General features: G+C 48.9%; 1 protein-coding gene across 1 annotated transcript in view; it reads right to left on the minus strand.

Moving 5' to 3' along the window:
• The window catches only part of ITGB5 (integrin subunit beta 5), a 106170-nt gene that overhangs the window by 76878 nt on the left and 5033 nt on the right, over positions 1-24259 (minus strand). The window contains exon 2 of the mRNA XM_084802072.1: positions 13668-13753. Coding sequence (XP_084658198.1) covers positions 13668-13753 — 86 coding nt within the window. The remainder of the gene's footprint in view (positions 1-13667; positions 13754-24259) is intronic.

A 24259-nucleotide genomic window follows, 5' to 3' on the forward strand; every position in this document is an offset into this window, starting at 1 on the left:
GCTACATGACCATTCATAAGGACAACAGGAAGCACATGTGCAAACACAGGACATCAGAACTGTGCCTCTAGAAGTCTTATTTTGTTATTGTTGTTTTGTGGGTTTTTTTTTGTGGTTTTGTTGTTGGTGGTGGTGGTGTTGTTGTTGGTGTTGTTTTTTAAAAACTTAGAATTTTCTCTGTAGACCAGGTTAAGCTCAAACTCACAGAGATCCACCTGTCTCTGCCTCCCAAGTGCTAGGATAAAGGCGTGTACTGCCACCACCCTGCAGAAGTCTTCTATTATTTAAGAAAATACTCAGGGGCTGGAGAGATGGCTCAGCAGTTGAGAGCACTGGCTGCTCTGTCAGAGGATCCAGGGTCAATTCCCAGCAGCCATGTGGCAGCTCACAACTCTAGTTTCAGGAGGCCCAACAATTTCATACAGACATACATGTAGGCAAAACACCAATGCATATAAAAGAAGAGAAAATAATCAAATGAGGGATGGGCAAGATCTATAAGAGATACATGCTGCATTCTCTGATAATATAATCCTACAACCTGGTAAACCGAAACCATAAGAAAAACACGGCACATCGCTCACTTGGAAAGAGTTATCTACAGTAAACCGAAGACTAAGTAGAAATCCCACGGCGTGTATACTATGAAGACAAAGGCTTTGGGTGCAGCTCAGTGACAGAACACTTGCCTAGCATGTGCATGGCCCCTCCGCACAAGGGTAGGGTAGGAGAGGCAAGGGGAAGGAGGGCAGAAAATAACAATTTTCTCTGCTTTAGGACAAAATGGGAAGACTAGAAATAGTTTTATTTTCATCTGTACTGATATTTATACAGTAAAGAAATAAATATTGAGCCGGGTGTGGTGGTGCACGCCTAGTTCAAGGCCGGCCTGGTCTACAAAGTGAGTCTAGGACAGCCAACGCTACACAGAGAAACCCTGTCTCAAAAAACAAACAAACAAAACAAAAGAAAAAGAAAAAGAAATAAAGAAATACTGATAGGAGAGTTTTTGTGACACTCCCCCGCACTCAGGAGGCGGGGAAGGACCAGGAGTTCAAGACCAGGCTCAGCTACATGCCAAGTCTGAAGCCAATTTGGGCTACATGATACTCTGTCTCAAAAAGCAAACAAACAAACAAACATAAAGAAAGGAAGAGGAAAGAGGATAAAGGAGCTGAGAAAAACTTAGATTGGGGAAGGCTAATTGGTAAGTTGGATTTGGGAGAAAGCTATGAATGAACAAACCTAATACAGGAACACCAAGAATTTGAGGCATTGATTTTAAAATGAGAAATCTAGTTTTGCTAGAAACTATGTGACCTGTGCAGATGACTTTTGAGAAAGGGGTCTGCTTTTTAAATTTTGGTCATGTAGCCCAGGCTGGTTTCAAACTTCTTGCTGTAGCCCAAGATGACCTTGAATTTCTAATTCTACCTGCACCTCCCAAGTGCCGGGAGCGATTTATAATGTGTTACGGACAGAATCCAGGGCTTCATGCTAAGCAAGCACTCTACCAACGGGAAAGGACCGTTTAACAGCAGAGCAAGGCCAGCCTGTTCTCCTTTCTGTACTGGGTGGATACCGGCACCAGGCCACATAATCCCTGGCTGGCTGGCTATAAGGATGCAAAGGCTCAAATGAGTCAGTGTTCCTAGCCTGCTGTGGTAGACACTAGACTATTGGCAGAGACCTAAAAAATCTAGTGGGGGCACACCCTCCATCAAGGGTGTGGCTGTTCTAGAACTAACCAATGACTTTTAGAATCTTTGCAAACTTTAAGGCTCAAGAGCATTGGGCATCGTGGCCCATGTCTATAATCTCAGCATTTGGGTGCAGGAGGCAGGTGGATCTCTGTGGGTTCAAGGCCAACCTGGGCTACACGGTAAGACCTTGTCTCAGAAAGCACAACAATAACAACAACAACAACAAAGTCAAGAAGGTGTTGAAACTATCGTAGGCTGACCTCAAATTTGTGGCAATCCTCCTGCCTCAGCTTCTTGACCATCTTAGGCATGACTCATCACACCCAGTATGCAGTCTTTTAAATAAGTAAAACCAAATGCATTCTTCTGGACCTGTGGAGTTAGTTTTGGTTCTACTTTAGCCTGGTGGGGGGGCGGGGTAATAAATAACTGGTGTTTTAGGGTTTTGTTTTGTTTTGTTTTGTTTAATGTTCTGTGTTTAGCCCTTAGAGATCTTCACTGTGAAAAACCTTGGTGACTACACTCCATAAACATAGAAGAATGTATATGTGTATAATTAGGGGCCTAGATTTCAAACCTGAGGCTTCCAGCTGGGTGTGCTGCCACATGTCTATAATCCCAGCACTCGAGGAGGCAGAGGCAGGTGGATCTCTGTGAGTTCAAGGCCAGTCTCGTCTGCAAAGTAAGTCCAGGCCAGCCAAAGCTACACAGAGAAACTCTGTCTCAGAAAACAAAACAAAAACCAACCAACCAAACAAAAACCTCTGAGGCTTCCAAACTGGCCCCCAGGTAGTGACATCTGGTCTTGATGGAACTGCTGTGATGGAGGCAAACAGGTCAGAGGGAAGCGGGAGTCAACACCTGAGACTCCACAGTGTCACTCTGTCCTACTGTTCTGTGACAGAAGGTTAGAGAGCTGCCAGAGCTTGAAGGGCACATTCTTCCTCCATCACTGCTCCCTCAACTAAGAAGTTTCTGGACCCCTCCCTCGTTCATCTCTACACAGCTAACAGCTGGACCAGCCCATCGCAAGGCCAGGCACAAGCACCTCCCCCAGTTCTTCCCACAGGTCGAGACCACCTTACACTCTGCCCAAGCCCAGGTCAGAGCCAGCCTGTCTGCCCTCGCACATCCTCTTCTGAGGAAGAGTCCCCTTAGTAGCTCTCTTACAGTCAGCAGCAAACGCCAACTGCCACTCCGGCCAAATTGAGTTGGGCTGAGCCCAGTGGTAGGACCGATGTGCTCAACAGTCTTTGAGGTACCTGTAACCATACTGTCTCAGAAGAACCCTTAGGCCACAGATCCTTCAGCTGGGGCAATACTAGACATGACAAGTCTACAGAACTTTTACATAAGAGGCAAATACACGGTGGGATGGACCATCTTTCTGACATGGTCCAAATACAGCCTCACTGATGTCTTCCTTGTGGCCCAATGAAGGGACAGGGGGTGTTAAAGCTGCAACAGAGCTTAACCCTGACTAAGACCTCTTCTATCTTGAGCTCCTGCCTGGTTATTTTAGTTCTGCACAAGGGCAGATGAATACTTAAAGAGAAGAAACCAAAGCCACAGAGACCAGAGGCCTGTCCGATCTTTATGACCTTCCAGGTATTAAAACAATATCAATCATAACCAGATGTGGTGGCACACACCTTTAATCCCAGCACTCGGGAGGCAGAGGCAGGTGGATCACTGTGAGTCCAAGGCCAGGCTGGCCTACAAAGCAAGTCTAGGATAGCCAAGGCTACACAGAGAAACCTTGTCTTGAAAAACCAAAACCAACCAACAACCAAACAAACAAACAAAACCAATATAAGTCAAGAAAACAGCCCAATTGCTACATCTCTGTGAATGAAGATGCATCAAATTATAAAATCTTTTACCTTCTATTTTTGGTTACATGTATGGGGAGGTGAGGTGGGAGGGTCTGTACACACACATGTGAGAACAGGTGCCAAGGGAGTTCAGAATTCCTGAGATTCCAGATGGTGGGAACGGAACTCTGCAAGAAGACTTAATAGGCTCGTCATCTCAGAGCCATCTCCTTATTAACCCCTGAGCCATCTCTCCAGCCCCCAGAGCCATCTCTTGAAACCAACCACAAGCCCTCACGGAAGAGACTTACAATGGAGAAGGTCTTCCTCACAGTGGCCTTCAGGAGCTTCAGATCCCAGAGACCTCACACCCAGCCCCTGAGGGACATTGGACATTCCAAATGCCCAGGGGTCACATTCCAAAGTGAATGCGGCGTCCAGTGCCCGACTCTCTTCTAAGGACCAGAAATCGACACATCTCAATCCACCCATGACCTTTGAGTTCAGCTCGTCCCCTGATGTCTGGGCTCACGTTCAGTGCCCTTTTATACCCAAGGCCACTGCTGAATTCTGCACCAGGAAACGGACGGGGATCATACTCCATGCTTCTAAACACAGAGGAGTTCTACAGCCCCCAAATGCAAAGATCCTCCCGCCACCCATCAAACTTGAAGGACAAACACTTTTTTTGTAAAGATTTATTTACGTATTACTATGTATACAGGGCTCTGCCTGCATATACACCTGCAGGCCAGAAGAGGGCACCAGATCACATTATGGATGGTTGTGAGCAACCATGTGCTTGCTGGGAATTGAACTCAGGACCTCTGGAGGAGAGAGTAGTTAGTGCCCTTAACCTCCGAGCCATCTCTCCAGCCCGACAGACACTTTCTTGATAGGTCTTGAGAGGCACAAACCACTAAAGAACGAGAAGAAGATTAATATCAACAAAGAAAAGAGGAGACCAAGTCAGTGTGTGAGCTTGCAGTGGCCACGGCATGGCTGCTGCAGCTGCTCACTGTTCTAGTACGGCAAACACCTAGCAGGGACTCCACATGGAAGCACTCTGATCAAAGACTCCTAAGGACTCCCGGAAGGTCCAGGTTGCAGTCACGTGACCAGTACTGGTAACAGAATAGAAATGGGACCCCAAGCTTCTTACACCATGCTAATGATCAAAAGAAAGAAAGGAAAAGGAGCCAAGCCGCCATACCAGGCTCTTCTCCCTCAGGCACCTGCGACATGGAGGTCACTTCAAAGGTGCCATCTGCGGCTGCAACAGAAACCCCTCGTTCCCTGTACCTGTCACCAATCCAAATCCCTTTTGCAGTGGCCAAGGCCAGCTCCACAGGCTGGCGTCAAGGCCAGAGCACTCAGGCCCTTCTGTCTGTGCTGGGTCATCTTTGCACGATTTCAAAACATTCCTACTCGTTACAGCTAAAGAGAGGTGTGGTGGTTGTCTCAAGGAAGGGTAGGTTTGTTTCTGGACCACTAAGAAAGACAGAAACCAAAGCCCCCAGGAAATAAGAGTCCGGAAGGAAAGGAGAGGCCAGCGAGCCCAAGCCCTGGGTTGAAAAGGGAAGAAGTGCAATGGCCAGCCGGCGAGAGTGCTGGAAAAGACCTGGGCTCAGGGCAGCTGGCTGCTCTCAGGGGCTGGCCTTGCTTGCTGGATACTGCAGGGACAGACCCTCTGACCAGCGCAAGCCACACTCTAGCTTGGCAGTCCCTCGCGCACTGGGGGATGGTAACTGATGACTAGCCAGAATGCGTGGTGCATGCCAGCAACTCGCTGCCTTGCAGGCTTCCTGCCTGGGGGGGGGGGGTGGAGAAATGCCAGCTTTCAATTGGCTCGTTTAATTCAGTGCGCAAATATTTATGAGGCATCCACAGTAGACCAAGATGACTCTGCTCACTTCTGAATTCTGATGCTGAGCCACTCTGCCCTGGCACAGCTTCTTATAAGGGATGTACATTTCATTGCGAGTCGGCTGAGCACTGTTTTTTTGGAGGGCTTTTTTGTTTGTTTTCCTTTTTCCAACATAATATTTTTATTAACTATTTGGGGATGTCGTAGGATGCACGCTGGCCAATCACACTTCACTTCCCATTCCTCCCAGAGCCACTGGTCTACCTTTGCACCACCCCACACCTTACCCCCAAAATAAAAAACAACAGCAAGTGCAGTTAGTGTTGCCTGTGTATTCACTGGAACATAGTCAAACTCCCAGCAAATAGCTCCTTTAAATAAACTAAGTCCTTTCCCACTCGGCCACCAGAAGCTACCAGCTGTTGAGGAGCTACACTTCATCTTTTTTTGTTTCGTTTTGTTGAAACATGGTTTCTCTGTGTAGCCCTGGCTGTCCTGGAACTCACTCTGTAGACCAGGCTGGCTTTGAACTCACCGAGATGCTCCTGCCTCTGCCTCCCTGAGTGCTGGGATTACGGTCCGTGCCCTTCAGCTACACTTCAGCATCTTTATCACAATTTTTTAAGGACTCTCTTAATAGCTTCCTGTCTGAACTGTTCCTTTTATTTGTTTGTTTGTTTTAATGAATGTACATTTCATCATGAGTTGGCCAAACACTGCTTTTCTTTTGGGGTATGTATGTGTTCCATTTCTTCCCTAACGTAAAAAAAAAAAAAAAAAAAAAAAGAAGGGGCGGGGTTTCTCTACCTTTCCTGCCACCATCCTGTCTCAGAAATAACGCATCTTGTTTCCCGGCTTCTTTACCCGTCTCCCTCATACTTCAACCTCTCTCCTATCCTATCCACATCAGTTAAGGCCAAGGTCAAGGCTACCCCCCACCCCCTCACTCCACCCTACTCCCCTACCTCCCCATTTCACTCACCCCCACCCCTACTCATCCTACCCCGACCCCAGCTCCGACCTTGCCAATCTTCTTCCATCTCTGACCTCTTCCCGCCCGTGCAAATCACTGCCCTCCCGCAGAACTTCAGCCCCACAGTGTCGGTTGCCTGACTCAGTCCTTCCCTGGAATTCCCAGCAGCCTAGCGCTTACTGTCAGTGGCCACATTACCTCATGTTGTCACTCCCTAGCAACCTGCCCATGTTCCCCAGACCTGAGTGCAAGCTTTGCCTACCTTTGTCCTCTGTCCTCCCTAACCCTGCTCCCTGCACCCCCACTCCCAGCATCCTCAGCCAGTCCTCTTGCAGGCTACACTGGCCTGCTGGCCCAGGGCACAGACCACTAGATTACTCAACTCCTCCTTTGGTTTCTGGCACACAGCTACACTGTCTCCCTTTCCCACTGTAGCCAGGTGTAGTGATGTGAGCTTTACCAGGTGACGGGCAAGGGGCGAGAACGTGGGCTGCCCGATGCCTGCCGCTCTCCTTCTTGCCAGAGTTGTTAAATTTATTGAGGGAAGAACAAAGTTTACATTTAAAAAGCGATGAATGCCAGGTGGCCGCCACCTTTAGTTGTTAATCATTAACTCATTGGCTATTAATTAGCAATTAACTAATTACTAATTAGTTTAAAGTGTGCACCTTTAATCCCAGCACTCGGGAGGCAGAGGCAGGCAGATCTATGTGAGTTCAAGGCCTGCCTGGTCTACAGAGTGGGTTCCAGGACAGCCAGGGCTACACAGAGAGACCATGTCTTGAAGAACTCTTTTAAAAAGTGATAGACAAAATTATCAGGGCAGGTAATAAACTGATGGCATTTGTTGTGTGTCCCATGCTGTGCAAGACAAAGGATGCAAGTGTCCTAAGAGGCTCAGGGTCAGGTTGAGGAAGTATGCCGTGAGGACAGAGGTGGGCAGGGCAGACACTGGGGGCGAACACCAGTCTTTGAAAAGAAAGCACACGGGGAGGCGGGCCACCAGCTAGCTGCCCCCAACTTAGGTCCTAGGGAAGAAGAATACAGGAAAGGTGGACATTAGGTCCCGTGCTTGTGTGTCAAAGCAGAGGGCCCCTTGGGATTAACAAAAGGGTGGGGCTCCCGCCGCTGCGCCCCTCGTGGGGGGGGGGGGGGCTGCCGGGTGCCAGTTGTTGGACGGGACCCGTGTTAGCTCTGTGTGTATTTTTTCTGTTCCACCCGACCAAAAGCCGGGGGGCGAGTGGCACATGCCTTTAATCCCAGCACTCAGAAGGCAGAGGCAGGTAGATCACTGTGAGTTCGAGGCCAGCCTAGTCTACAAAGTGTGTCCAGGACAGCCAAGGCTAACACAGAGAAACCAAAGCAAACAAACAAAGCAAAACAAAACAAAACAAAAAGATGAGGCTGCTGGCGACAGAGGGAGGGACCTGGCACACACCTGCAATCCCAGCGCATAGAAGGCTGAGTAAGGAGTACTCTGTGTTCAAGGGCAGTCTGGGTTATGGATTAAGATCCTGTCTGGAAAATACATATAAAGCCAGTCTGGCTGGGATCCACTGAGGCTGCCCACTGAGTACCAGCCCTGAGGATGCTCATCATCACATGGTCCTGGCAGAGGCCTTGCCCTCTGACAGCATCCCAGAATGTAGGTAAGAAGGCACAAGCTGCACTTACTCTGTCTCACTAAGGCACGAGTTAGACCAAAACCATTCCCGAGTTCGCCATCCCTAGCATCCCAGAACACAAGCAATGCCCAGGGACAACAGCTCACCCCAGAGATGGGAAGCTGCTTCCCGGTACAGCCAAGAATGAGGCTCTGTGCAAGCAGAGAGGGCACCCAGTGAGCTAGCCAGAGGACCCATGTGTGGACTTGACCAAAAATGTGTCCCTCGGAATGACTTACTCACTGTCACTATGAGGTCAGGCTTTTGGAAGAATTGTATAAGAAAAGAAGAAACTGAGAGTGAAAACCAGACTCTGGCTTACATATCCCATTACCCACGTCACCAGAATATGCTCCTAGGTGACAATGGCAGTCTACTGGATGACTCATCCAGCCATTTGGGAGGTTCAGTTAATTAGGAGTCCCGTCTATAAGCCCCGCCCCTAACCTCATGTACTCCCAGTAAGGCTCGGTGCTAGTAATGTCACTTTCATTCTATGTTTCAAGACATCAACAGTGGCCTTGTGGGGCAGTGAAACACCTCACACCTGAAAACCCCAAGAGGTAGAGGTAGATGGCTGAATTTGAGGATAGCCTGGGCTACATCATATGACACATAACACACAAACTGGGAATGGTGGTACCCTTGTAATCCTACAGGTTAGGAGGTAGAACTAGGAACATCAGAAGCTCACCCTAAGGTACACAGCAAGTCAGGGCAAGCCTGGGCTACAAAACGCCTTGGCTCAGACAAAGAGTAAAGCATGGTAAAGCTGGGATTTTAAACCTTGCCTCACTCCGAGTCTGTTTAGCAGGCATCTTTTTTTTTTTTTTTTTTTTTTATCAAATATGAGTTCCTGACCCAACACTGGGTATGAGTAAGACAAAAAGACAACGATCTAATTGGCAGCAGACAGGAACATACTTTAACCCAGTAAGAGGAGATAAGTAGGGGAAAGCTTATGACACAGAAGTACTGGAACACACAAGAGCAAAGAACACGCCGGTACCCGAACGCTGCATGTAATGAGTAGCCATCCAATGAAAGCCTTCAGCTGATACCTACATAGCAACTACTACGGGCTAGGGCCACTGTGAATGAGAAGGATACAGCAATGACTAAACCCAACTGTTGCCAGTAGTGGGAGTTTTCCTTCTCATAGCAGATGGACAAACGAATGGACAGAGATGGGTCATCATGGAAAGTTCAGAGTAGACAAGTACCCCACACACACACACATATATAAATACCTGTATATACATGGTGCATTGGTGTTTTGCCTACATGTGTGTCTGTATGAGGATGTCAGATTCCCTGGAACTGGGGTTACAGACAGTTGGTAGTTGTCATGTGGGTGCTGGGAATTGAACCCTGGTCCTCCCGAAAAGCAGCCAAGGCTCTTAACCACTGAGCCATCTCTCCAGCCCCTTGGACTGATTATTATTAACAACTGGAAGTTGCTAGTAAAGGGGAGGGACCGCTGGGAAGGTCCCCGAGGGGAGGGAGCAATGTGGGCTTTACCAAGTGACACTCAGGAGCCTCCGTAGTTCCCTTGGTGAAAAAAGTGTCGCGGGTGGGCAAGGGGCAGTAGTGGGCGGAAAGCAGATACCTTAGAACCTGCATCTGTCCTGGAGGTCAGAGAGAACCAAAACTTGTTCCAGAGAAGGTTCATAGCAGACACTACAAGCAGGAAAGGGCTGGCTCAGTAAGGATTCCTTTCTAGCCTGTTTGGCTATACACTCCCTACTGCATGGAGGTGGCAGAGTCAGTGTGCTCAGAGGCGCTGTCATCTAAAAGACCCGAGGCTCAGAAGCGAGGCTGGGAAATCCTAGGCCCGTTTTGACACGTGTATGTGACTTTGAACAAGCTGCTCTACCTCTCTGGGACACTGGAAATATCACCAGTAAAACAAGTGTATTATGATCTCCAGAAGCCATCTACTGGTCCTCCCACAGGGACATACACCACACTAGAGAGACAGAGCTAGCCACAAACTACAAGGGTTGCCTCCTTGTGCTCACAGAGGGAGGGTTTGCGCTCCATGATTCTAACAAAGTTTAGAAAAGTGACCTGAAGCTGGGCACAGTGGCACACGCCTATAATCCCAGCACTCAGGGAGGCAGAGGCAGATGGATCTCTGTGAGTTCGAGGCCAGTCTGGTCTACAGAGCAAGTCCAGGATAGCCAAGGCTACACAGAGAGACCCTGTCTAGAACACCCCATACACACACACACACACACACAGAGAGAGAGAGAGAGAGAGAGAGAGAGAGAGAGAGAGAGAGTGAGTGAGTAGGCAGTAGTGACTTGGCAACTTCCCTTAAGACAAGCAGTTTAGCTGGCAGAGCAGCACACTTGTAATCCTAGCAGAAGGAGGCAGAGGCAGGGGCAGGGGGATCTGTGAGTTCCGGACCAGACCAGGCTACAGAGTGAGACCCTTCCTGAGAAGGAGGAGGAGGAGGAGAGGAGGAAGATGATCAAGACACATATCCCTCATGAAGCAAGATGTAAGACGAAGTGTACTTTCTGCCTCCGCGCTTCTACTGACCTGTTTCATGCCAAAGTGGCAGCAGTTCTGGTGCTAAATATATTGTGGTGGATCTGATGCCATTTTCCTAGTAACCAAGTATCAGGTTTGTGTTTGTAAGGCACTAAATCTAGGTGGAAGGAAGGAAGGAAGGAGGAAGGAAGGAGGAAGGAGGAAGGAAGGAAGGAAGGAAGGAAGGAAGGAGGAAGGAAGGAGGAAGGAAGGAAGGAAGGAAGGAGGAAGGAAGGAAGGAGGAAGGAAGGAAGGAAGGAAGGAAGGAGGAAGGAAGGAAGGAAGGAAGGAGGGAAGGAGGAAGGAGGAAGGAAGGAAGGAAGGAGGAAGGAAGGAAGGAAGGAAGGAAGGAAGGAGGAAGGAAGGAAGGAAGGAGGAAGGAAGGAAGGAAGGAAGGAGGAAGGAAGGAGGAAGGAAGGAAGAAGGAAGGAGGGAAGGAGGAAGGAAGGAAGGAAGGAAGGAAGGAGGAAGGAAGGAGGAAGGAAGGAAGAAGGAAGGAGGGAAGGAGGAAGGAAGGAAGGAAGGAAGGAAGGAGGAAGGAAGGAAGAAGGAAGGAGGGAAGGAAGGAGGGAAGGAGGAAGGAAGGAAGGAAGGAAGGAAGGAAGAAGGAAGGAAGGAAGGAAGGAAGGAAGGAAGAAGGAAGGAGGAAGGAAGGAAGGAAGGAAGGAAGGAAGGAAGGAAGGAAGGAAAACTAGTGTGGTGGTTTGAACACAAATGGCCCCCATAGGCTCACACATGTGAATACTTCCTCATAAGGGAGTGTCTTTACTTGAGAGAGATTAGGAGGTGTGGCCTTGTTGGAGGAAGTGCGTCACTGGGGGTGGGCTTTGAGTTTCAGCTGCCCAAGCCAGGCCCAGTTTGCCTCTCTTCCTGCTGCCTGTCAATCCAGATGCAGAACTCTCAGCTCCTCCCCAGCACCCTGTCTGCCTGCATGCAGCCCTGCTGATAAAGGACTAAACCTCTGCAACTGTAAGCCAAATGCTTTCCTTCATAAGAGTGGTAGTGATCGTGGTGTCTTTTCACAGCTACAGAACACTGACCAAGAAAACTGGCCTAATATTGCACTGCTTTATGATGATAATATATCTAACATAACCCAAGTTTATTCCTTCCTCTAGGACTTAAGGAAATGGTGCTGGGCATTACAGACTTGAGAGGAGTTCCAGGCTAGCCTGGTGGACATAAAAAGTTCCTGGAGAGCTGGGCGTGGTGGCACACGCTTTTGATCCCAGCACTTGGCAGACAGAGGCAGGTGGATTGCTGTGAGTTCGAGGACAGCCAAGGCTATACAGAGAAACCCTGTCTCGGAAAACCAAAACGAATAAATAAAATATGGCAACCTGTTTTCATTTTGACTTTCTAAAATATGACTTACTTTCTAACTCTTTGTTCTGTGTATGTGTGGACCTGTGCATGTATGAGCACAGAGTCCCTCCAAGTACAGAAGAAGGTGTCTCAGCCTCCCTGGAGCTCAAGTTACAGGTGGCTGTGAGCTACTTAATATGGCTTCTGAGAACCAGATTTGACCTCTCTGCAAAAGCAGTGTGTGTTCTTAGCTGCTGGGTCATCTCTAGCTCTCAACCGTTGTTTTGCTTTGAACATAGGGTCTTGCTTTGTAGGCCAGGTTTGCGTCTTAACTTAAGGTCCTTCTAAATGCTGAAATGGCACATGTGCCATCACACCTGCCTACAGCTCTCTTGTAAATAAGACCCCAGGAAGTCAGATTATCTAATAAGCATTAAATAAACCAAGATGACAGCCGTCCACCAGCATGAGGATCTGTGTTCTCTGAAGAAGCTACAATGTCAGCTGGGCACGGTGGCCGACACCTTTTATCTCAACACTCAAGAGGCAGAGGCAAGAGGATTTCTGTGAATTTGAGGTGAGCCTAGTCTACAAAGCAAGTCCAGGATAGCTAAGGCTACACAGAGAAACTCTGTTTCAAAAACAAACAAGCAAACAAACAGATAAATAAGTAAAGGGGTGAAAGTAAAAAAAAAGAAAAAGAAAAAGAAAGAAACCCTATAAAAGGATCCCCATGCTCAGGGAGGCAGAGGCAGGCAGGTGGATCTCTTGAGTTCGAGACCAGCCTGGTCTACAAAGCAACTCCAGGACAGCCAAGGCTATGCAGAGGAACCCTGTCTCAGAGAGAGAGAGAGAGAGAGAGAGAGAGAGAAAGGGAGGGAGGGAGGGCGGGCGAGCACCCCAGCTTTGCACTAGAGCCTGCTGACACTCCCACCATCATTAGCAGCAAATGTATGTCTGACTTCCTTTTGTTCTGGGACTACAAAAGTTCATTTAACTTGCCCAGGGTAGAACATACTGCAATCCTTGTTCCCAGGCCACACTGGCTCAGAATAAACGTTTTGTTTTTACTTCCTTTAAAGTCAGAGTCATTATTTTACATTACGGTCTCTCCGGACACCGCCAACCCAACGCCTGCTCTGCATTGTTACGCAAGAAACTCATTTCACAAGCCCAGGTCCTTCCTCAGAATGTTTATCCCAAGATCAGGAGATGACAGCTGAGTCCTCACACACAGGGAGAACAAAGTCTGGCTTCTCCAAAATGTGACCAACATCCAATGGGACCAGAACCTGTGGGCTGGGTCTGTTGATCAGTGATATAGATCAAGGCCCCAAGTTCAATCCCCAATAATTAAAAAAAAAAAAAAAAAAAAAAGTAAATGGCGTCCCTGTGAGCAGCCTGGTCTAATGAAGACAGTACACTGCGCAGTGCTAAAGCTCTTGCCTGGCATGCACAAGGCCTTAGGTTCAGCCCTCTGCATCACACACAGACAAAGCAAGAAGGGAAGAACACAGGAGAGAAAGCTTGTGCGGGGCCTGGTGGCGCAGGCCTATAATCCCAGGTACTGAAGATCTGTGGTAGGAGGACGGCAAATTCAAGGCTTGCCTAGGCTAGCGAGCAAACTCAAAGCCAACCCAGGCAACTTACTGAGACTTCCTGAGAGGAGAGGGGAGGGGCTGAAGGTGTAATTTTGCAGTAGAAGGTTTAGAACAAGTGTGAGGCAGTGAAGGAGCCAATACCTGTTCAGCTTCTGACGTAAACTTCTGTGCTATGATGCCCCAAGCCCCCTATGACACATACCTCTTTGGAGCACCAGGCACATTTTGGGTGAATCAGAAGACATTCCTCACAGGAGGTGGCGCTTCCACTAGTGCATATGTTGAGCCCTTCAAAGCAAGAGGAAGAGATGTGAATTAGCTTCTGGCTATAAACATCATTGACAGGGGCTGGAGAGCCAGCTTAGTTAAGAACACTCACTGCTTGCTCCCCAGAGAAGCTAAGCTTGGTTCCCACACTCATATCAGACAGCTTACAACCACCTGTAACTCCGAGGAAGAATTGGATGCCCTCTCTTGGCCTTCTTGGGTGCACATGTGCATGTACACACACACACACACACACACACACACACACACACACACACACACACACAATCTCTCTCATAATAATAAATAAATAATAATTTTTTTTTCTTTTTGAGACAAGGTTTCTCTGTGTAGCCTTAGCTATCCTGGACTCGCTTTGTAGACCAGGCTGGCCTCGAACTCACAGTGATCCACCTGCCTCTGCCTCCCAAGTGCTGGGATTAAAGGCGTGTGCCACCACGCCCAGCTCAATAATAATACTTTTTAATTAAATTAAAAGAAAACATTACTAATGAAGTCTTTGAGTCTGTGGGGGAAGGAGAGAATGGGAGTCACTCCCTTAACAGGTCTGTGGCTATAGAGGACCCCAGTGCTACTTTCAGGTTAAGGTTCCTTTGCTAAGGCGAATACAGTCTCCAAAGTCTCTGCCAAACTCGTGCCTTTGTGTTAGCAATTCTTACTTCTGCTGGGTCCATGTGGGTTCCAGCTTTTTTCCCTGTAAGTAACCATTTCCTCCCCTTTACTGAAGGAAAAGGTCCTTTTACACTCAGAGTACCCAAAAATAGTGGGGGAGAAGGGTGAAAAAGAGATCAGTTTAGATGATTAAAAAACAAAAACAAAAAACAGTCCCAGCTGGGCATGGTGGGGCACACCTTTAATCCCCAGCATGAGGCAGAGGCAGGCGGATCTCTGCAAGTTTGAGGCCAGCCTAGTCTACAAAGTGAGTCCAGGACAGCCAGCACTACACAGAGAAACCCTGTCTCAAAAAAACAAAAATAAGTAAATAAAAATCCCAAATCTAATTACTAGGGATATCATCTCATCAAAACCTGCAGCTATTCAATGAAGCCAGCACACACCCCTTAGCTGGTTAAGATAAATGGATCCACTGATTCAGCAAATCTACCAGCAGGTCAAGTAGGAAAAACCCATCCACGTCTGCTACGTAAGGAGAAAACACTAGGCGTAGTCACTTAGGAGAGGCAGGGGCATCGGGGGCGAGGCCAGCCTGAGCTACACAGGGAATTTCCACTGGCTAAGCTACGGAGGGAGACTCCTTTCAGCTCATTCAATTTTTGCTGGCGTGGTGATGCAGGGCCTTTATCCCACTCCAGCAGCAGACAGAGCTCTGTGAGTTCCAAGTCAGCCAGGGCTACATAGTGAGAGCCTATCAAAAGCCGGGAGGGATTAAGGGAGGGAAGGAGGGAGGGATTAAGGGAGGGAGGGAGGGAAGACTAACTGGGGGGGTGGGGGGGGGTTGGGGGGGGCGGGGGGGGAGGGGCTGGGGGGGAGGGGTTGGGGGGGCGCCGGCGCTGTTCAGATGGCTCAGCAGGGGTGCAAGCGTGAGAACCTGAGTTCCAATCCCTAAAAATCTTGGCCTGGCCGTACACACCGCTGTAACCCCAGCACTGCTGGGGAAGCAGAGACAAGAGGCATCGCTGGGCCTTGCTGACCACCAGCCTAGCTCGGTTCCGTGAGAGGGCCTGCCTCAAGGACATCCAATGTGTACATACTCAACAATACATTTTTAAAAATAAATGACTTTTTTGTTGTTTTTGTTTTGTTTGTTTGCTTGATTTTTAGGACAGGGTTTCTCTGTGTAGCCCCCTGGCTATCCTGGAACTTGCTCTCTAGAGCAGGCTAGCCTCAAACTCACAGAGATCCGCCTGCCTCTGCCTCCCAAGTGCTGAGACTAGAGGCTTCCACCACCACCACCGGGCAATGACTGGACTTTAAAAATTAATTCAACACACATTTCTAACCATTAAAAAACAAACAAAGAAACAAACAAACAAGCAAGAACAGTCAGAAGCTGGTATTACATTGAAACTTCAGAGCCAGGCAAGCCTTCCTTCTCCTACCCCACTAATCTGGGGAAGAGGACCCTACTAGGGGAGGAGACTAAACCTGCCGCTCTCCCTCCTCCCTTTTCCCTCGCACTCACTACTGCTCTCCCTCCTCCCTATTCCCTCGCACCCACAGCACATGGGTGCTCCTCATGGTGGAGCCGCCACACCCATCCTTTCCTTCCTCTCAGAACAGGGCAGGTGGCCTCCAGCCAAGAGCACAGCCGAGGCTCAGGCATTTTCCTAAAAGACCCGCTAGTCCCCTGTCACACTTTGTAAAGAGGACAGAGGCGCACACTGGATGGAGGAAGAAGGTCCGATACCCTAACCCAGGCAGGCTTTGGCTCCCAAGTCTCTTGCCTGTCTCCCAACTCCTATGACTTACTAGATTGCCTCAACATGCCTGACAACAGTTTGGCTCTTAAGGGAGCAAAATTAGACAAAGAGAAAATAAACAGAGAATGGTAAAGAAAAATAGGGGTACCCCGCCCCCCACACTGTCACCTTCAGCAGTCTGGAGCTCACTAATCTTTTAGGGCCACGACCTGAGCCAAAACAAGGTTCATGACTTCAACACTGGAAAGAATTTCAAGACTAGCCGGTTTACTGAGCTGAGTCAGGAGATTTTTATTGAAGACAATTTACTATAAGCTTAAGGAAGAAGAAAGTAAGACACACCCAAATGTGGCTACAGGCTCCTCAACGGACAGTAAGCAATTACTTGTCTTAGCATTACTCGCATGGGTCATTTTGGTGTCTCTCAAAGAACTTCGTGAGGTTACTGAAAGATTTATTTTTATTTTGTGCATGAGTTCTTTGCCTGGATGTAGGTAGGTGTGCAGCACAAATGCCTGAGGGCGTCAGATCTCCCGGAACTAGAGTTACAGGCTGTCTGTTAGCCTCCGCGTGGCTATTATTAGGAACCAAACCTGGGTCCTCTGCAAGTGTCACAAGTGCTCTTAATCACTGATCCATTATCTCTCTGACCCTCTCTCGGCCAGAGAGATGCCTTGGGCGAGATTATAATCTGATAAAGTAAAACCAGAACCCACTAGGGCTGCACAGGATTTCAGATGCAAATGTGGTTTCTCAGATTCCTGGAAGACTGCAGGCTGGAAGGCCTTAAACAGCTGGCAATTGTTCTGGCTTTTCCGCAGAGCGGCTTCAACCCACTCCTGGGTGAGAGGCTCCTATTCTTCTCATGGGCCCAAGATTTTTCTTGCCTTTCATCTTGCCTCAAAACTAGCACAGTATTGACTGCCTCCGCCTCTGCCCACCCTGCTCACCACCAAAAGGGGGGGAAAATATACAGATCAGTGGAACCAAACAGGACTCATAAAATAAGTCTTCACATTTATGGTCAACAGATTCTCCACCGTGTTGCCAACAACCATAATAAAAGCGTAGTCTCTTCAGTAAGCAGTGTTGAGACAAGTGGCTTGCCACACGCAACACAGTGAAACCATACCCTTAACTCGCCCACGTATAAAAAGCAGCTCAAGACGGATTACAGACTCGGTGCCAGGATGTCGCTCAGTTCAGTGCTTGCCCAGCGTGCGGCAAGCTCTGGGTACCATGAGCACCTCGCACACCAGGTGAAATGATGTACACCTGTAACCCTAGCACTGGGGAAGAGGAAGCAGCAAGGGGGTCCAAAGGTCAAGGTCATCCTCATCTACCCAGCAAGTTCAAAGCTATCGTGGACCCTATCTCAAGGGATGGAGATATGACCCAGCAGTGAAAAACGTACACTGCTCCTGCTTGGGCCCCTCTTTGGGGGGTCCCAGAACCCAGGCTGAGCAGCTCACAACCACCACAATCTAGTCACTGGTGACAAGAACAAATCTAGAGGATTGTTGTTGTTGTTGTTGTTTGTTTGTTTTTATTTTTCAAGACAGGGTTTCTTGGTATAACAATCTTGGCTGCACTGGAACTCACTCTGTAGCCCAGGCTGGCCTCGAACTCACAGAGATCCACCTCTCTCTGCCTCCCAAGCGCTGGGAGTAAAGGTAGGTGCCACCATCGCCCAGCCTGGAGAATATTATGATAAAAGAAATAAAGCCAGCCACTGCCTTGCCATCTTAGCTGCATGCACCAAGCTCATGGAATCTCACAGAAGCGGATAACAGAATGGTGGTTGCTAAGGGCACAGGATGGAGCTGTGGGGGTGAGGGAGGTGTAAGTGGAGACTGGAGGGGAGTGAGGAACAGCCTGAGGCCATGATAATGTCCTGGCCTATGCTGCCTCTGAGGGCCACGTCTGGGTCTGCGGCCCTGCAGCAGCTAGGGGTCTGTGTCAAGGTCTGTCGCCCATGTTACCACCATGCCTTCTAGGGCCATGTTGGTGTCTGAATGCTGTGCAGAGCTGGCCCCACCCCTCACCAGGGCAATGCTGGAGAGCTGGTGCTGGTGGAGTGGGTGCTGGAGAGCTCGCCCTGATGGCGTTGAGCACGGGAGGGGGAGCTGGTGGGCTGACCAACTCAGCAACCACCCAGGCCCAGACCCAGGGCTCTGAGTTGGTCCACCCCAACACCTACCCCACCCCAACACCTACCCCACCCCAACACCCACCCCACCTATGGACTGCTGGAGCATGTGAAGGAGCCGGTCCTGCAGATCCAAAGCTGCCATGGCACAGGGCAACAACAGAGTCACTGAGAGGAGCCCTGGTGAGGATCCAGTATTGAAAGTGTAGCAGAAGCCAGAGGCCTTGACCCACACCAACGACTCACTGCAATAACATTTTGCAAGTAAATCTGTGTATGCAGAGCCCATGGAAGCAAGAAGAGGGTGTCAGACTCCCTGAAACAGGAGTAACAGATGGCTGTCACGGATATACGGGTGCTAGGAACCAATCGTCAGTCGTCTCTATGAGTAGCAGCAAGTGCTTTCAACCAGTGAGCCATCTCTCCGGCTCAGAGAAAGTCAATTATAAACACTCTCACCACACACACACACACACACACACACAGAGAGAGAGAGAGAGAGAGAGAGAGAGAGAGAGAGAAATAAGCAGCTCTAGCTTGTGTAATTTCATACTGTACATATATATTAAAACATCACTATAACATAAATGTATACCTTTTCTTTCCTATCCTTGCCAATCATACAATTAAATCAAAAAATGTAAGACTGTAAAAAGTAAAAGAGAAGTAAAGATCAAAATAAAGGGAGAAAAGCCGAGGAAAGGACCCCAGCAGTCCCTAAGTTATAGTTTTACCATCCTGCGTCTCCTCTGTCACTCGCTGTAAAAAACTCACCAACATAAACGGCAATGGATCAGGCTGAGGAACAGGGTGCAGGCGGGGCGGGTTAAGATGTGGCACTGCCACCCCAAGGGACACGTGAGAAGGGGAGACCCCCGGCTGGAGTGGAACTGGTAGCTGAGATGGGAAACAACAAGAAGCAGTGGCCTGGAGACTGGAAAGCAAGGGAGAGAGGGAGGCTTGGGTGTCTGAGGAGAAACCTAAGCGGACAGAACAGTGGCTTCCGCCAGGCCGGACCCTGACCCTGAACTCTGGACTCCCTCATCCTCAGCAGCTGACCCACAGCAGCTGTCCTGTGGGGTGTCAACCACTTCACAGCCCCGGAACTGGAGCAGAGTGCCAGCCTTACTCTCAGACAGGCAACCTCTCACTGCCAGGCTGCAACTGGAGCTCTGGGGAGGGGGAGACGGGAGGGGGAAGGGAGAGGAAGGGGGAGGGAGGGGAGTCTTATCCGCCCCATAGGAACCTTTCAGCAGATCCGCAGGAGGGCCACAGGCAGGAGGAGCCATGGGGGGGGTGGGGGGGAGAACCTAGACAGGCCAAGGTCTCAGAGAGCAGGACCCATGTGCGACGCGTTCTCACTGACAGAGCCTCCTTTCTACTTTTGTCTCATTTTTTTGAGACAAAAATCTCATGCTGCTGAAGCCGGCCTTGAAGTCCTGCCCCTCCTGTTTCAGCCTCCCCTGTGCTGGGAGTTACAGGCGTGTGTGTGCACCAGCATGCCCGGCTTCCTTTCCAGTTTGAAAGCAGTGATTTTCTGAACAGGTGCCTAAGCCCTTGAGTGTGTGTGTGTGTGTGTGTGTGTGTGTGTGTGTGTGTGTGTGTGTTGCAAAAAGTTCTGATTTGGGCCAAATCCCCTTACCTGTCAGAAACTGAAAGAAGAAAACCAAACCCAAAAGAAAAGTTGTTTTTCTCTGTCCCTCCTCGGCTTCATCACGTACAAACTCAAGTCCTCTTGGATTTTTTTTAAAAGGGAAATACACACACACACACATACACACATACACACACACACACACATATACACACACAAAAATTATCTCTGCAATGTAATGGAACTTTGGTGCCTAATTAAGCTGCCACATTTTGCACATAAAACACAAGAAGAAGAAAGCTGACAAAGTGGCTGGGAGCAAGGAGTCCTGTTGACCAGAAGCAAGTCCAACAGGGGTCCCAGGGAGGCTGTAGCTAGCCAAGGTAGCTCCACAGCTCCTGGAGGAGATGGTTAACCACACCATGGTCTAAAGAGAGTCTGGTCAGAGACTTCCTAAAACCACAGGAATTCGCAGCTAGCACTTCCTGATTACCTGAGCCCAGGAGTCCAGGCTGAGGACCCAGGACATGACAATGCAAACTCTCCCCACCCCCACCCCCACCCCCCGACTTAGGCCAGACAGTCCATAGGCTCCCACTCTACCACCGCCAAAGACCCGAATATACAACGGACACCTGGTGTGACACAACAGACACCTGGTGTGACAACAGTCAGCCAGCTGGGCATGGTGGCTCGTGCCTGTCATCTCAGCACTCTGGAGGTGCAGAAGGGTTATCACAAGTGTCACATAGCAAGTTCCAGGCCAGCTTTGGCTAGAGTGAGAGAGTCTGACTCCAAAAACAAAGCAAATATTGTAGAGCCTGGTTAGCAGTAGCTTCTACTAATGTTCCATATCACACTGGGTAACCAAGCCGTTCTGTGACATTCAACTGCCCTACAACTAGGTTGCCTTCGGGAGGAATCCAGATTCCAGATGCTCTGCGTCCGGGACTGGGGACGTTACAGCCCATGCCATACATGCTGTTCCTGGAGCTTGAGGGGTGCCCGGCAAGAAGCCCCGCAACCCCAAAACACAGTCTGTGCGCCATGCATATCCCCGTGACAGTCACTTCCCTTGGCATCTCTGCTCCCCATCTATTAATATTTCAGAGTTTGGATTTGGCCACATGAGTCACTGGCACCGGTAAACATTCTGAAAAGGAAGGAAGCAATGGATAAAAAAGCCAAGCAGACAAGAGTTCCCCCGATGTCGCAATGTTGTGTCTAGGTCACGGAGATAGGCGCTACTGGCACAGGCGGCAGCCGCGTCTCTTCTTGATTATTTGCAGTCACTAGTCCCAGCTCAGCTCAGCTTCAGCTCGCTGAAGCTCTGTAACTTCACATCTCCTTCGGGGTTTACTACAAAATACGATCTAAAAATACGCTCAACTTCCGAAACTCATTGACTCGGCCGCGCTCTCTCATCCATCATGTTCCGGCAGTCCATGTCCGGTTACCATCCGTCCAAGATGTGTCAAGTGTTTTTCCTAATCCAACCCCCTTCCTGCCTGGCCCCTCCAGGGCCAACAGCCCAATGCAGCCCTCTGGCCCACTGTTCTGCAGGACCCCTGGATCGCCCTTGCTCTAGCCGGCCCCTCTCACTTCTGCCCACCCTGAACGCTCAAAGTTTGATAACCACAGCTGAAGCAGCCAACCAGCGGTTACAACTGCCTGATCTAAAGTGGAAAAAAAGGCAGGTACCAAATTAGAGCAACCCTTTTGGCTTGAAGGTGGCGAGGCACTGGGGTGCTCCTCCCCACACATCAACTGTGCCCCCACAGATTTGTCATACAAGACAGAGGATTTCCAGCAGGGATTTCAGCATCTAAACTAAAGACAGTACCACAAACTCAAATACAGCCTAGAAAGGTTCTCCCTCAGTCAGTCCCATCTTAGGAATGCCTTTCTGGACGGCAGACATCTTAGCAAACAGCCACAATACCAGGGTTACAGACATGACTTTCGTTTTTTAATTGATTGATTGGTTTGTTGAGGTCTCATAGTTCACTGTGAGGAACAATGAAATACTATGCAGCTATAAAAAAGAATGAACATCCTGATATGACGCTTGCCCCACTCTACAGCTAAGTGAAAAGTAAAAAGCAAGACGCAGAAGTATATTTGATGCTGCTTTTAAATTAAAAAAAAAATACAGGACAGGCAAGTAGAACATGTTACCTAAACAGTGATGTATAAGGATCCAACAGAGACCATCTGTGCATGACAGGAGCCATTGGCGGGCTATCCTGGGCTAATGGGTGACGAAAAGAAGGACAGGAGTCTTCTCGCCATCTCCTTATAATTAAAAAAAAAATTACATAAGGTGCTCACTTTGGCAGCATATATACTAAAATTGGAACAGTACTGGGAAGATTGGCACGGCCTCTGCACACAGATGGCTCAGATTCATGAAGAGCTCCATATTAGAACAGAAAAAAGTATATGAGTATATCACTTGTTCAAAAATGGGGGAGGCAGGGCTGGAGAGATAGCTCAGAGGTTAAGAGCACTGGCTACTCTTCCAGAGGTCCTGAGTTCAATTCCCAGCAACCACATGGTGGCTCACAACCATCTATAGTGTGATCTGATGCCCTCTTCTGGCCTGCAGGGGTACATTCAGGCAGAGCACTGTATACATAACAAATAAATCTTTGAAAAAAATGGGGGAGGCAACTGAGGATGGCTCAGCAGGTTTGCCACATAAGCCTCATGATCTGAGTTCAATCCCTAGGCCAAAGTAAAAATCTAGATGTAGTGGCACACACGTGTAGCCCCAGCACTGCTACATTTGAGATAAGAGGCTGAGACAGAACTGCTAGCCTCCAGGACCTCAAGCACACATTGTGTCAGAAACAAAAGATATGCTGCCTTATAAAGGTACAGAGAAGTGACTCCCAAAGACTGTCTCCTGACACCCACAAATACACCATGGCACATGCGGACACACAAGTGTGAGGCTGTAGAGGTGGCTCAGTGGTATTGTGATGCAAACATGAGGACATGTGTTCAAATCCCTAGTACCCACAGAGAAGGTGAGTACAGGCACAAATGCTTGAAAACACAGCACTGAGAGGCAGTCAGGCAGCCAGCCAGCTCAGCCAAACAAGTTTCAGGTTCAAGGAGAGACCCGGTCTCACTAAGAAGGTCATTAGATGGCAGTAGAAGAAGATACCCAATGTCCTGCTCTGGCCTTTTTACATATATATTCATTGGCTTCCACACATGCGCGCGCGCGCGCGCGCGCGCGCACACCCCTCCCCACACGCAATTTGCACACAAGTACGCACACATACATCAAATTTTTAATTACGTGTGGGTATGTGCACATCATGCTGGTGCCCTCAGGGGCCAGAGACATCATATCCCCTGGAGCTGGAGTTAGCTGTGAGCCACCTCACATGGGCATTAGGAAGCAAATTACAGTCCTCTGTAAGAGCAGCATGTGCTCCTAACCCTGGAGCCAGCTTAACCAAGGCAATCGCTGGCTGGGAAGTAGCTCGCTGGTATAGTGCTAGAGGCTCTGGGTTTTTTAGCTCAGCATCCAGGAGCTGGAGGCAGAAGAATGAGTTCACGGACAGAGAGCTTGAGGCCAGCCTGGGATGAATGAGTCCTTGTCTCAAAGAGAGAAAGAAAAGGCTGGAGAGATGGCTCAGAGGTTAAGGCTGTTCTTCCAAAGGTCATGAGATCAAGTCCCAGCAACCACATGGTGGCTCATAACCATCTATAATGAGATCTGGTGCCCTCTTCTGGTGTGCATAAAGGCAGTGTACTCACATACATAAAATAAATAAATCTTAAAGAAAAAAGGAGGCAACCAGAATCTCCTTCCTCAAACATACTCAAGAGAAAAAACAAACAAACAAAAAATAAAAACCCCAAAACCAACAGTGTCTATAATATAACTAAACAGAACTCTAAACTGTCAAAAGCAACCAAAGGAAAGAGACCAAACCATCACAGCCAAAGTGCACAAGAGACCACGGCTGCTCCTTGTAATGTAGCCTCACAACAGAGGCCCAGAACAGAAAAGGGTGAAAACTCAAGAAGCCTATGGACCTCGGCTAATCCGAGTCTGTCAATGTGGTTCATCCACTGTGACAAATACCCCACACTACTTAATGTAAGATGTGGACCACAGGGAAACTTGCTGTGAAGATCTAAAGCTTCTAGATTTTTTGAGCTTTTAAAGCAATGGGAAAGAAAGGCCAACTGAGTACCAAAAAATGGCATTGGGGGGGGGGGGGCACCGACATTGAGCGAGTCACCTAGTCCCCCCAGCGCGCACAGCTCAGGGCTCCAAGCAAGCGGCCTTTACCATGGAACCCAGCTCAATAAATGTTGACACCTTGATCTCCCTCCCCAGAACGTTTCCTCCTGATTAC

This window comes from Acomys minous, assembly GCF_964271855.1.
Source record: "Acomys minous genome assembly, chromosome: 11".
Lineage (NCBI taxonomy): Eukaryota > Metazoa > Chordata > Mammalia > Rodentia > Muridae > Acomys > Acomys minous.